The following is a 13,161-nucleotide window of genomic DNA, read 5'->3' on the forward strand; positions in this document are numbered from 1 at the left end:
CCCATTTGCTGCCCTTGCAAGCCATCCTGGGCTTACATTTCACCAAGATAACATTCACCCACACATAGCGAGAGTTTCTACTGCTTGCTTTCGTGCTTTTCAAACCCTGCCTTTGCCAGCACAGCCATCATTTTTCTCCCCGACTGAGGACATGTGGAGCATTAGAGGCGGGCCATCCAACCAGCTTGGGATTTGTACCAATTGGACAGAATCTGGCACAATATCCCTCAGCAGGACATCCAACAATTCTATCAATCAATGCCAAGTTGAGTAACTACTTGAGTAAGGGCCAGAGGTGGTAAATCATCCAATTCTACTGAAATTGTAATAATTTGTTTGTCTTTGTATGGACATGTCATCCACCATCTTCCATCCCAACTGGGTAATTAATTCATGCTTCTGCTTCTTCTTCTTCTTCTTCTTCTTCTTCTTCTTCTTCTTCTTCTAATTCTTCATTAAGAGTGTGCATTCATATAATTACCTGATAAAAGAAGTTTTCCTTAGATGAAAATTATCTGCTATGTAGACTATATAACAGATACCATTAACTGGGTTTAACTCTGCTGAACTTTCCAAATTGGGTACGATTGAGTGGAATATAATATTTAAGTTTGCTTCTCCATTTTTTTCACTTCAAAGACACAATTATGATTACAGCAGAGAAGCAGAACCAATACCCTATACAACACATGATAAACTTCAGGAAATCTCCTCTTTCAGAATGAATATTAAGGATGAGTAATGACAGACACATTTAGGAATGCTAATATTCAGTACATTTATTTGTTCAATTGGTAATAATTTACACACTTTTAATATTTACACTGTTCATATGATACACAAAACATAAAAAATATACACAACATTATAATGTATGTGATTGTATAATGTATAATATATCACATGTATAACAACACATAATTACAATCCACAAATACTTTGCCAAGCTCTCAAGATGCCAAGCAACCACTTAAGCTCATAACCAGAATTCGTGTAAACAATAATACAAGACACATTCACTCAAGCCTGTCCTGAGCACCAATGGAATGAATTTTCATATTCTTGCTGAGCTATTCCTTGAGTTATACAAAAATGACCACTATTCAGATGTGAAATTCCACTTTTGAGTATTTCGGATATAAAAATCTGGAACCTAATTCTTACATGCAGCTAACATTCATTGCACCATCAGAGCTTTACAACCAGTTGTTCTAACAACTGAAAGCCAGAAAAAGTCGAGCCAAGTCTTAAGTTCAAGTCCATCAAATTCTCTGAAGCTTGGAGATAAGGGATATACAAATCTTTTTCTACTACAAAGATACATTTTTGGCATTTCTTATCTTATATGTCATGTTATCTTCAGTGACACGAAGAGTGGACAATCTTTCTAAATGTAATATTACATATCACTTGCTTAAAAAACACAGACTATCAGCTAGTTTTAGAAAAAAAATATGAGTTCTTTGCCAGCTATAATCTTTGTAATGGGATGTACAGAATATAGTTCTTGGAGCCATACTCAAACAGCACAGTCCATGTTTACAATAAATTGTACCAACTTCCACAAATAGAGGACGACATAGAAGAAAAAAATTTACATAAATAAAAAAGAGAGACTAAAGATACAGCATATACTCATGTTAATGAGCTTTGGAAAGATACATACGTAATACTTTTGGATCCTGCCAGTCACTCAGTCAACATTTAACTACACTGGGGGAGACCATGTTTTATAAGCTGTTATTACTACTAATAAAACAATGTCCTTTGGTAATGTTTTGTTCTCGAGATGGAAATGGTATGTGTAGGAAAGGAGGTTTAGCGGGGAGGGGGGTGGAGGGGGTACTGATACTACCACAGTATATTACTATTAATCCTTGTCTCGTTGTAAAGGTAGATGCTGCTTTTAATAAATCATAAGAATGCTGCATACTTGAAGGTAAAAATGTATTCTTTGATTCATTTACCAAACACAAATGTTTAAATTATGATGGCTATAGCAGCAACAAATAAGCACTCTCACTCTACTCTTCGACCAACAATGGGATAGATGTCACAACACACGAAAATGAACTCTCTACTAAAGGTATGCTTAGATACATCAATTTATTGCTTTACTATCATGATTTAAATAACTTGGTAAAAACTAATATCAACTGGTGAAAGAAGATACAGGAATCAGTTGCAACTCATGATTACTGTAGCAGGTCTACATTTCAGTCACTGAGTGAAAGTCTTCATTGTACCAAATAAAGAGTTCAATTTCAACTTCTGGTGTGTATAGTACAAGAAAGACTATGTCAAATAATGACTAAAATGTGTTAACTTTATCCACTGTGTAGAAGATGGTTACTCAGTGACCAAAATCTGCTACAACAATCCCAAGTTGCATTTCATTACTGTGCCTCCTTTTACGACTCGAAATAAGTATGTTCACTGAGCACTTCCGGGTTCCAGATGAAGTCAAATCTAAAAAAGAAACTAGTATTTTCATCTTTTATCCAATCCAGTATCCATTACAACACTGCATACCATATTGAAAGTGTTAGTTGAATGATTTTATTTTCACTCTCATCTTAAGAAAAATTGGAACAATGATTTTCTGAAACACTATTGAAACTTTTGAAAAAAACCGTTGTTTTTTCTTTTGTTCCTTGTTTGTAAGTTGGTAGCCTCACAGAATCGTACGATTTTTACACTGAATTCCAAAAATATACACACATCAATAATTTTTTCTCATTCATACTGTGAACAGCTGCTACAGCCATCTAATGATACTTACAGGAACTAAATTTTATTGCAGTTCAGTCTTGTCTGAACAAGGAGTATAAATACTTTAACAAATACTGTTAAAAACATTACCACAATTATCCATGAATGACAATCTGAAATAATAAAAATAACAACAGAGTACTATACTTAAGTACAGATTTTCTGTCTAAAGCAATTTAGTAGCATTTCATAGGTTTTAATTCAGTAAGGAGCAGACAAAGAAAAGACGGGTTCCAACTCATAACGAAAGTTTGAACAAACAAACACACACACACAAAAATAATAAAAAATCAGGAAACTGAAACATATCTCAATATTGTAATTTCAAGTATACTGATATGAAAGAGTTCCAACAGCAACAATAACATATTTCTAATTCAGTTTTCTGAGATTTAACATGCAGGTTTAAGTATATTTAGCAACTTTTTCCAAGGCTCTCATTTATTAGTGCCTTGTGTATATTCAGTGTTAAGAAACTGGTTCATAAATGATCTAGCACAACTAACAAAACATACCTTAAATGCATGCAGTGTCTGTAAATACAGGGCCAGATTGAAACTAATATGTACTCAAAACTACAGAGGAAATGTTTTTGTTAACTGTTTTTACAGTCACTTGCCTATCACAACTAGCTCCTTTGAATACGTATTTCAGTTAATGTGCCATTGAGAGGGTGCTATTAACCATTAAAGCAAAAATAGTGAACATAACGTTGGCAAAATCAAACAATGGAAATGCCAGTTAGGAATATCAATAATGTAGGAAAAGACAGATTGCTACTTATAAAAATTACACGTTAAGTTGCAGACAGGTGCAATTAATAGACACACATAAGCTTTCACTTTCTCTTTTTCCAATGAAGGCTGTGGCTGAAAGCTTCGTAAGTATCATTTAATTGTCCCTGTCTGCAGCTTAAAGTGTCATCTTTATGATAAGTAACAATCTATCATTTCCTACATTGTTGAACGTAAGACTGGAATATAATTGGAAGATGTCCTAAAAATGTTAAAACACAGGAAAATGAGAGTACCCAACAGCCATCTTATTGAAATACCTTGATATCTCCATAAAAATCAACAACAAAATAAGTACTCATCTAGTTTTATGGCAAATACGTGTGTACTTACAATTCAGTGATTAGAGACCATTCCTACTTAGAAAGGAAATGTTTTAGAGGGAGGGGGAGGGAATGAAAAGAGAGAGAGAGAGAGAGAGAGAGAGAGAGAGAGAGAGAGAGAGAGAGAGAGAGAGAGAGTGTATCAGTGCAAACATATCCAAAGTGGCATATTCTCTTCTTCCCAGTTCATGGGAGAACAATTTTCAAATTGATAAAAAGTAAGCACCAGACATATAAAACACCAGATGAATTTATTTGAAAATGGGAAATTATTTTTTCATTACAACATTATATGTGCATTTTGCTGTTGATGACTGCTTCTAACAGTGCCCCCATATATACTTATTTCTCCAGGACACGACTTGAAAGTAATTGATTTTGTGTAACAAATATGCCAGATTTAATAAGTCAGGTGTGTAAAGAAAACACACTAAATATCATAAAAACAGATATCTTAGCATGGTTTACAGCTGTATATTTTAACACCAATATAACAGCTGTAATAAAAAGAAAAATACACTAACAGTTGCAAAAAGATATTCCAGTAATTATATTAGCATTGGAACATCCACAATAAATAGTTTTCAGAACTGCTACTGTTTTTGTTTAACTGAGTGCTGTCAGGCTGGAATTCTCTGAATCTACGGAACACCTATCTAGCATGCTACATTATGAATACTTTGAAATGGAAGAGGAGCAAGGTAGAGGTGTGGGTTGGTGGGGTGGGGGTGGGAGGGGAGGGGGTGAGAGCTACTGCTCTACTTACCAGCCACTTTGACTCGCGCACGCACACGCGCACGCACACACACACACACACACACACACACACACACACACACACACACACACACACACACACACACACACACACCTTCCTCCCTCTATTCTCCCACTGGTATTAATGTATTAATATGCTCCTCTTTCCTTATCTCAACCTCATTAACACAGCACACATTGCTTGAAGTATGAACTACCAGTCACATGAAACGCTCCAATATTCATAAATAAATGAGTTAATACAAAACATTATGTTCAGTTCATAGCTCACTGTTTTAATGATTCGTGTTGTCATAATGTTTCGTGGTTGTTTGTCTGAAAAAAATCACCTTGGGCTTATAGTCATATCATTTCAAAATAAATACTTGACTTCTACAGTTGTCTGGGCCATAATCAGGAGTAACACTAATGACCACAATGACTAGCACAATGTTCCACTCATACAGATGGTACAGCAATATCTGGTATCTTCCACAGGAGGTGCAGGCATCATTCTGGCTCCTCTTGGTAAGATTCCAGATGTTGCTTCCTCACCTATATGTGTGGAGTACTGTGCCAGTAACAGCAATTTTATCCAGTCAAAATGATGTGTCTTGAAACACTGAACATTTTACTCGTGTTTATAGATGTTTGGTGCATCTCTTCAATGTCAGATACAACACTACAACTCACATGACCTCAGCCTGGCTAACATTCCTCAAAATATAAATAAACTTTGTAGGAGAATGAAAATCAAATTAATAACCAACAGTTCACCTTAGACATCTGTGTTTTTTTAATTAATTTGTCTTGGGGAAAATGAGTAGAGAACAATACAAAAGAGCAAATAAATTTAGCAGCTGACAGTGTATTTCTTTTCTAGAAAGGATATTGGCATATTTTTCATAAATGGAAAGCTCTTCATCTTATGTTTCTCTCTCCTCAATTATTTACGTGTTAAAAAGAATGTTTTGTTTGGATTCAGAATACATGGTGTTATGTAGCCAGTATACAAAACATGTTTAATTTATGCATGGGGTCCCATGAAACACATTACAAATGAAACTAAGGAATAATGATAGTGTTTCCTAAAAGGGAGGAGGAGGATACCGAGTGACTTACTTCCTGTTCTCTGCAAATTTCTGTACTGCGCATCTGACCTATTCTTCATCTCACTTAAGACAAAAAAGTGTGAAGATTCTTTTTAGGATAACTACAGTCAGCAAAGGCAAAAAGCTTATGCTTTGCTTGGTTTCATAACAAAAGCCAAAAGTCAAACTACATCAAAGATTTGGAAATTATCTTACAAAAGCAAAGTCTAAACACCAGCAAATGCAATTAAATGCTCCATTAAAATATTGATTACAAAAGAGCACCATATTATGTCACCAAATTACTAACATCCAATTCAGAACATCCATTCCATAAATACAACAGATGTATTTTTAGAAAATTTTACATCAGTAACCATAAGCAGTACTAATTAGAGATGGCATCCCCATATACTTTCAGCATTCTATCATGCAAACAGCATTCTTAACCACCATATTCCTACTAATCTGAGGTTAAAATTTCATTTGTAATAGACATATGCTGCACATTAACTATCAATGTCTTTTCACACAGTAGTTCATGGTTGTAAATAGAATGAAACAGTGTCTCACCATTAGAAGAGTAGAAAAGAAAACAATTCAAATTAATTTCAGTATTCAGTATGTTGACCTCCTGGTGCGATACAAAAGTTTCGTGTAGAAATTACTTTTGACAAAAATTTTGTTGGTGTATGAAATGCTTCTATCATCATTTCAGGTGCCCTGTTCTCCAATGAATCACACTCTGTCAATCCTTCACATCGTGATGAAGTATGCAGGTGATGGTCTTGGACGTGTACATTTTTGCTAGATACAATTTCATTATTCAATACACTTTCAGAGTCATTGATACTGTCAAAAAATTCAGATGAGGAGGAGTTGCCATCAACAATAATGTTACTGTCACTGTTTACATCTTGGCTTTGTAAGTTAAGTTGAGATGTCAAACTTTTGAAATCAATCTCATCACTTGTTTTTGGTGAAAGTTCCACTTCTTGGTCAGGAAAATGGTTGAGGGAATCCGAAAAGGAATCTGCATCATGATGATCATCATGGTGACTGCCATGTGTCTCTCCTGTTGCGGAAGAACACTGTTTTGGCTCTAGACTATCAGATGCTGTTAAAACCTGTCAGCAGACACAAGAAAGTAAGCAAACAAATGTCACAGATTGCAAACATGATGCATAAGTTTGATGGGTTGAAACAGTTAAAGCTATTTTAACCATGTGTGTCCCTATTACAATTAATCACAAGATAATTCCCGTTCCAAAATAAATGTAAGTGGTCCCAGTTAGAGAAGTTAGAAAACTAAGCAAGTCTTACTGGTTGCTGTACTCATGAAGTCCCTTAGTTGTATTAAGTAAGCACTTAAAGACATCTATTTTATTTCAATCAAGTTCCTTGAAGCCAGTGATCATCTACAAACCCACAGCAAGATTTAAAATACCATATCAGCATATCTACATTGTTCTATTATTAGTAAGTGCAAGTTGATTCCGAAGCGTAAGATTCTGTCACGCAAGAACAAGGGTGATATAGCTTATGCTAAAGCATGTGAAATTTATTCTCTAAAAAGTATGTGGAAAGCGTGAAAATATCATGTGCAAAACAGTCAACACCATCATTTCTTTCATACTATGCATTACATTAAGCATAAAAAATATTTGCTATAAAATCAGGAGCATTATATTGCCACAGCACTTCCAGCCACCAAAGGTAACAAATATAACATTTCTTATCATTATTTCACTTGGAGCATTGAATAAATGCTTAATGAAATTTCCTACAAGTTCTTGGAATTAGATTTCTATCAAGCGGAAACTCTACTAGTTAAAAAGCTATGAATGATCAGTACTAACAATTTTACGTGAACGGTAACATTCTATTTACAGGTTGTCTTATAACAAACTCTGTTGTGCTGCATTAGAACTTGTTTTGCTGAGACAAATTAATAGGAGAACTATAGTAAGAGTCCAGTTGTGGGCATAAACAGATGTTCTTAGCACTCATCAGTTGTGAAAAAATATTAATCAATTACAGGTATAATTTATCAACAAAAATAACCAATTTTTGAAAATATAATGTAATTGGCTAGACCTAGACAAAAAATCTATTCACCAACAAGCAGCAGTAGAAAACAAATATAAAAGTGATAGAAATGTGCAAGCTTTTACAACCAGTGGCTTCTTATCCTGGCAGAAGGGTCGAAGGAAAGGGAAGAGAGGTGAAGGAAAAGAACTGGTGAGGTTTATAACACAGGGAGAGTTACGTAAAAATCATCCAGAGCCCCTTCTCACCCTGTCCAGTAAGCCTTCCATGACCCAGAATTCTGGGTAACTTTTCTGTAACTCTCCCCACTTCCTAAAACTGTTAAGTTCTTTTTCTTCACCTCCTTCCTTTCCCTTCCACCCTTCTGTCAGAAAAAAGGGCCACTGGCTCTGAAAGCTTGCACATTTCTGTAACTTCTGTGTGTATCTTCTACTGCAGCTGCTTCATAAGTAGATTTTTTTTATCTATCCAATTATATCAGCTTGAAATACTGACAGCGTTTACAGAAGCAGCTTGTATGAAAATAAAACAACTATGAACAAAAAATGCCAGCTGGAGGGCACAATCACAACTGAAAAGACACATGAAAAATAAGTATATCACTCATACTTTGACTGCATTCTTTCACTTCTACTCTGCACCCCTACACATCCCTTTTAGCTTGCAATTAGAATAATTTGCAAGTTATTTTTCTATTTTGTTAAAAATACTTTGCACTATCATCAGTGCACTTTTGGTCTCTGGTATGCAATATATGTTGCAGTTTTCTTTTCAAAGCAACTGGCGATGCTGGCCATATTGGCTGACAACAACAAACCTGACTCAGTCTGAGAGCCCACAAACAGAACTGGCAAATAACGGAAAGTTCTGTGAAGGAAGCCAGAAAGGGAAAGACCCTACAGTAAGAAAAAATAGTAAAACAAGTGACTTCCAGAATGTAGGTGGAAAGACTGAAAGAATAGTATTCTTGTCACTTATACACTCACACATACGTAGCCTGCAGATATGAGTACACAACTGTAGTGCTAAATAAAATACTGATAACACCAAGGGCACACTTCAATTTTGTATCTTATAAATTACAGTGTAGTCATTTTATGAGAGTTTGTTGCTGTTGTATTGCTTATACCAGCTATGTGACACATGTCCTAAAAATTTCAGATGAATGCTTTTCAAGTGTTGTGTTTCTCCAAACGGCAATTTTTGGGAAGATGAGTACTAAGTATTTCGAGAAAGAGGGAGAGGGACTGTGGGAGAATCAATATGTGACTCCCTTGCCTCCCCAGAAGAGATGCATGGATATGTGCCTGGTCACCTTCATACTGGCTATCGCTCTAGTGTCAGAAAAGACAAACTAAGAATACAAATGCTAGACACTACTAAATTCAGAATTTTTATGTTTTTACTCCTGATTCAACAGCTCTTGCATCAGCATCTGGAAAATAAATACATTTACACCACCTATAGATCACAGATGGGACACATGGCTTCCAAACACAGTGGAAGTCTGGAGGGAGGGGGTGTTCCTACACCTTTCACTTGTAGCTGAGTGGTTGCTCATCCTCATTCTTTTTCACTGATTTGAAGTGAGAATTTTCGTATCATCATCATCTGATTTTTGTTCACAAAAAATAAAAATGTTGAAAATGTGGAAGCAGTTTTCATTTTGAAATTCTCCGATAATTGTCGTCTGTGAATCTGAAAAAACCATTTTGGAAGTGCTTTTTCAAATTTATGTCTTCTTCAACTGTCTTATTATATTAAAAGCAATTTCACATGTGCATTCAAAATTGTGCTTCAACAGCGAGGAGTTAAGCTATATTAAATTTTTTGAGTCACAAAGAGAACAGCAAATTGTGAAGTTGATCCAGGCTGGAAAAAAAGGCTTTACATTGAATTGGAGGAGGAGGAGGAGGAGGGTATTAGCAGAGGCCTTAAATGCAAAAAGTATTAGGATCTACTGCAGCACATGTTAAAAAAAGGTTTGTATTTAATACAATTATTCATAGATGAGTCATTACATGTGAAGTAAGGAATAAACACATAATCAGTTACCCCACATTATCTTTAAAGCCAAATGATTAAGAAACTGCTAGGTATAGTTTTAATTTGCATTCCATTATTTCATAGTATTATGGGTATGGCTCAGCAAAAATATTTTTTTTAATATCATAGTGAGTATGACACACTCATGAGAGTAAAAATGATACAAGCAATGTTGAAGTAAGAACATAACAAGAAATTGAAAATCTGCTGTGACGAAACATGTAACAGGGACATGATACTCTCAGTGGGAGCTTATCAGCACTGACACCACTCGAAATGATGGAAGTGTGAAATTAAGTGTTGCAAAAAGCGGACCATTTACATCAACTTCACTCTGAAATGACAAGTGTTTGCTATGGCATTCTGTAAGGAAAAAAGTGTCCTGTCCTAGCCTTGCTTTATTTGAAAATAATTATGAAATGTTCATCAATATTACACTGTACAAACCCCTTTCCACATATCAAAATGGATACCAGCAAAAAATGCACTATTTATTCCAAACCAGTGTAACATTCTAGTAGACGTTGTGGAAAGGAGTTCAATAACTTTTGAAATATTCCCCCTAAAAATAAACATAATTTCTTTTAATCAAACAGAAATTTTACAGTATGTTATCACTTCTGTTGCCACCACCAATGCAAGTTACATCTATACAAAAGGAAAAACAGGCAAAAAGACATTGTAATGCAAGGTTTTCCATGCTCTTTGACTAACTAATGATTGAAAGAGTGCTGACAAGTGAGAAGTTTTTCACATGTGACCACGGTATAATATCAAATAATGCAAAGTTCAGAATGGAAATACAACAGTGTGAAACGATAGACTGCTACTCACCACAGAGAGGAGTTGTGCGTCACAGACAGACACAATAAAAATATTACTAAACTTTGAATTTTTGGACAAGAAAGGTCTTCTTCAGAAAAAGAAAAAGTTTAGTAGTCTTTTCATTGTATATGTCCATGACTCTACATGACCTCTATGTGGTGAGTAGCAATCCATCCTTTTCATGTCAAAATGAAATATTAATATTCATACTTATGAGCTTTGTTGTCAGAAGTGGGTTTCCAAATGAGCTACACATACATATTTTTTTTAATAGTAAACAATTACAATAAATCAAACTGACCAGGCTACATAATATACAGTTTTGATTAAATTTTTAATCCTAACCTTTATTTCATTATTCAATATTTAGGATTATTTGGCATGCCTGGAACTTGCAAAGGTTGTAGTTGTATGTATGAATAAAGTGAATTTAACATATGATGGCATTGGATGTAGCAGGAACTGAAGGGCATGTGAAAATTATATACAGAGTGTGTGTGTGTGGGGGGGGGGGGGGGGGGGGGGCATTGATAACAGCATCATAAGCATGCTGGCTAGTGCAGAAAAATAATATAAAAATGAACACAAAATATCCTCAAATACACACAGCCACCATTCTGGACTATTTGTATAAAGAATTTACAATTCATAGCTAATTTACAGTTGCTATGCTAGAGTTACTGCTGAATAACTCTTCACAAAACAGATAAGAAAAGTTGTTCTGTCAGTTATTTGCATTATTACTATCAATTCACTGAATTTTTGGTCATGCTGGCAAAAGTATAAAGTGTTTCTGTTTCTTTAAATACCAGAAGGATAATTATAATTAAAAAAATCTCAATCCCTGGGTACCAACAGCAAACAACAAATATCTAGTGTCTAGTCCAGAGCTCGACATTGCCTATACATTCGTTTACTTTTGGCATGTTCGGGAACATTATAAAGTGGAAGTTATGACAAAAATAATAATCTCCCTACAAGACAAAGTAACTGCACCAAAACTGAATTATGGATAATTTGTACAGAAAACTCATTTTGTCAAAGAACCTGAAATCTGTTTTAACTACAGTATGTACTCATTACATATCACCCTAGATGCTGAAGTTTCTTCCACCTTTGCCCATTCTGATGGGACTAAAAAAATTATACAAAGCAAACAAAGTTCCAATTGACCAAAAGCAATAGCAATCTTGCTTTTGAAGATCAAAAGATTTACAGTTTTTTAAGGGATTAGTATTTATGAGAACAAATCTGTTTTATGTAGCAAATGTGTTATCCTTACTTTTATTACTGTATTTGGGGGACGTAAATGTTTCATTTCATATATTAGGTTTTTTTACACAGGCAAAATAATGAAACTCGTTTATCATGTTCCAACTACTCATCTCTACCACAAGATGTGATGCGTAACAATGTCATATTCCAAACACTCAGTTATGTTTCTTCTAACAATTTACTCAGCTCATTGCTGTGATTAACTTCAACATTCTTACACTCAGTATAATCAGCATTCATGAGGACTCAACAGTTTCTGCAGGAGTACCTAAACAAATATGGCTGTTGTAGGCTAATGTACTAGTGGAAAACACACGAATATATTACACTGAAACCTATTCTACAAAAGCAACCAAATTACTGTCAATAAAATTGATGTTTTGATTTCAATACCTCAAATATGAAATGGTGTTACAGGGAAAAAAAAATACAGATGTTGTTGGGGATACTTCACAGTCCTGTTGCATCATATTTCAAAATAAGTTCTATATGTAACCCAAATTATTTTCGAAGAACACTTTGGAATCTAAGAATGCTCTCCATGTATCTGATAGGTCTAGGCACTTTACATTTAATAATTTAGTCACATGGCAAATGGACAACAAGCATTGTAACAAAATTTAGTGGGTAGCACAAATCAAATAACTGTACACTACATTTCTTTATTCACATGCAAAAATGCATAAATATGTATTGTAAGTGTAGTACACAAAGTTGCTGCCTGGAAGTTAAGCTACCAAAGATGACTGCATTGAACTAATTGCCAATAACATATTTAAATACACTTTTGAAAACTTAATAACACTGTACTCTCCAACGAATGTCAGTCAGATGCTGAACGTAATTCGTGCAAAAATGAATGTATGGCACATGGAGAGAGACAAGAATGGAATGAGGGGTATTATTTAGTACTTATGTTTCTTGCTTGCCTGCAATGGCAGGATATTTAAAGAATCCAGTATCTCATATGGATCCCCTTTACTTTGAAACCATTTCCAGATTACAATAAATGCACACTACAAAGTTTCATACAAACATGCAATTCAGATTTAGCTTAAAATTTTCAGAAATCCTGACAACTGATTGGTTTCCATTACCACAAGTAACTTAAGTTAGACAAGTATTACTTAGTCTCCTATCACACTTTTTCACTGTACAACTGACAAATAATACCTCAATAAGAGGGTGTTTGATGTTTGTAGTGGAGGAGCAGGTTACATCTTCTCAAAG

At 34.8% G+C, this 13,161-nt stretch overlaps 1 protein-coding gene across 1 annotated transcript in view; it reads right to left on the reverse strand.

Annotated features, from left to right (window-relative positions):
- Nucleotides 1-758: 758 nt before the first annotated feature.
- Nucleotides 759-13,161, reverse strand: part of LOC126278798 (nucleolar and coiled-body phosphoprotein 1) — a 653,632-nt gene continuing 641,229 nt past the window's right edge. The window contains exon 8 of the mRNA XM_049979075.1: nt 759-6,863. Coding sequence (XP_049835032.1) covers nt 6,348-6,863 — 516 coding nt within the window. The 3' untranslated portion in view covers nt 759-6,347. The remainder of the gene's footprint in view (nt 6,864-13,161) is intronic.

The sequence above is a fragment of the Schistocerca gregaria genome, chromosome 1 (genome assembly GCF_023897955.1).
Source record: "Schistocerca gregaria isolate iqSchGreg1 chromosome 1, iqSchGreg1.2, whole genome shotgun sequence".
In the NCBI taxonomy this organism is placed as follows: Eukaryota; Metazoa; Arthropoda; class Insecta; order Orthoptera; family Acrididae; genus Schistocerca; species Schistocerca gregaria.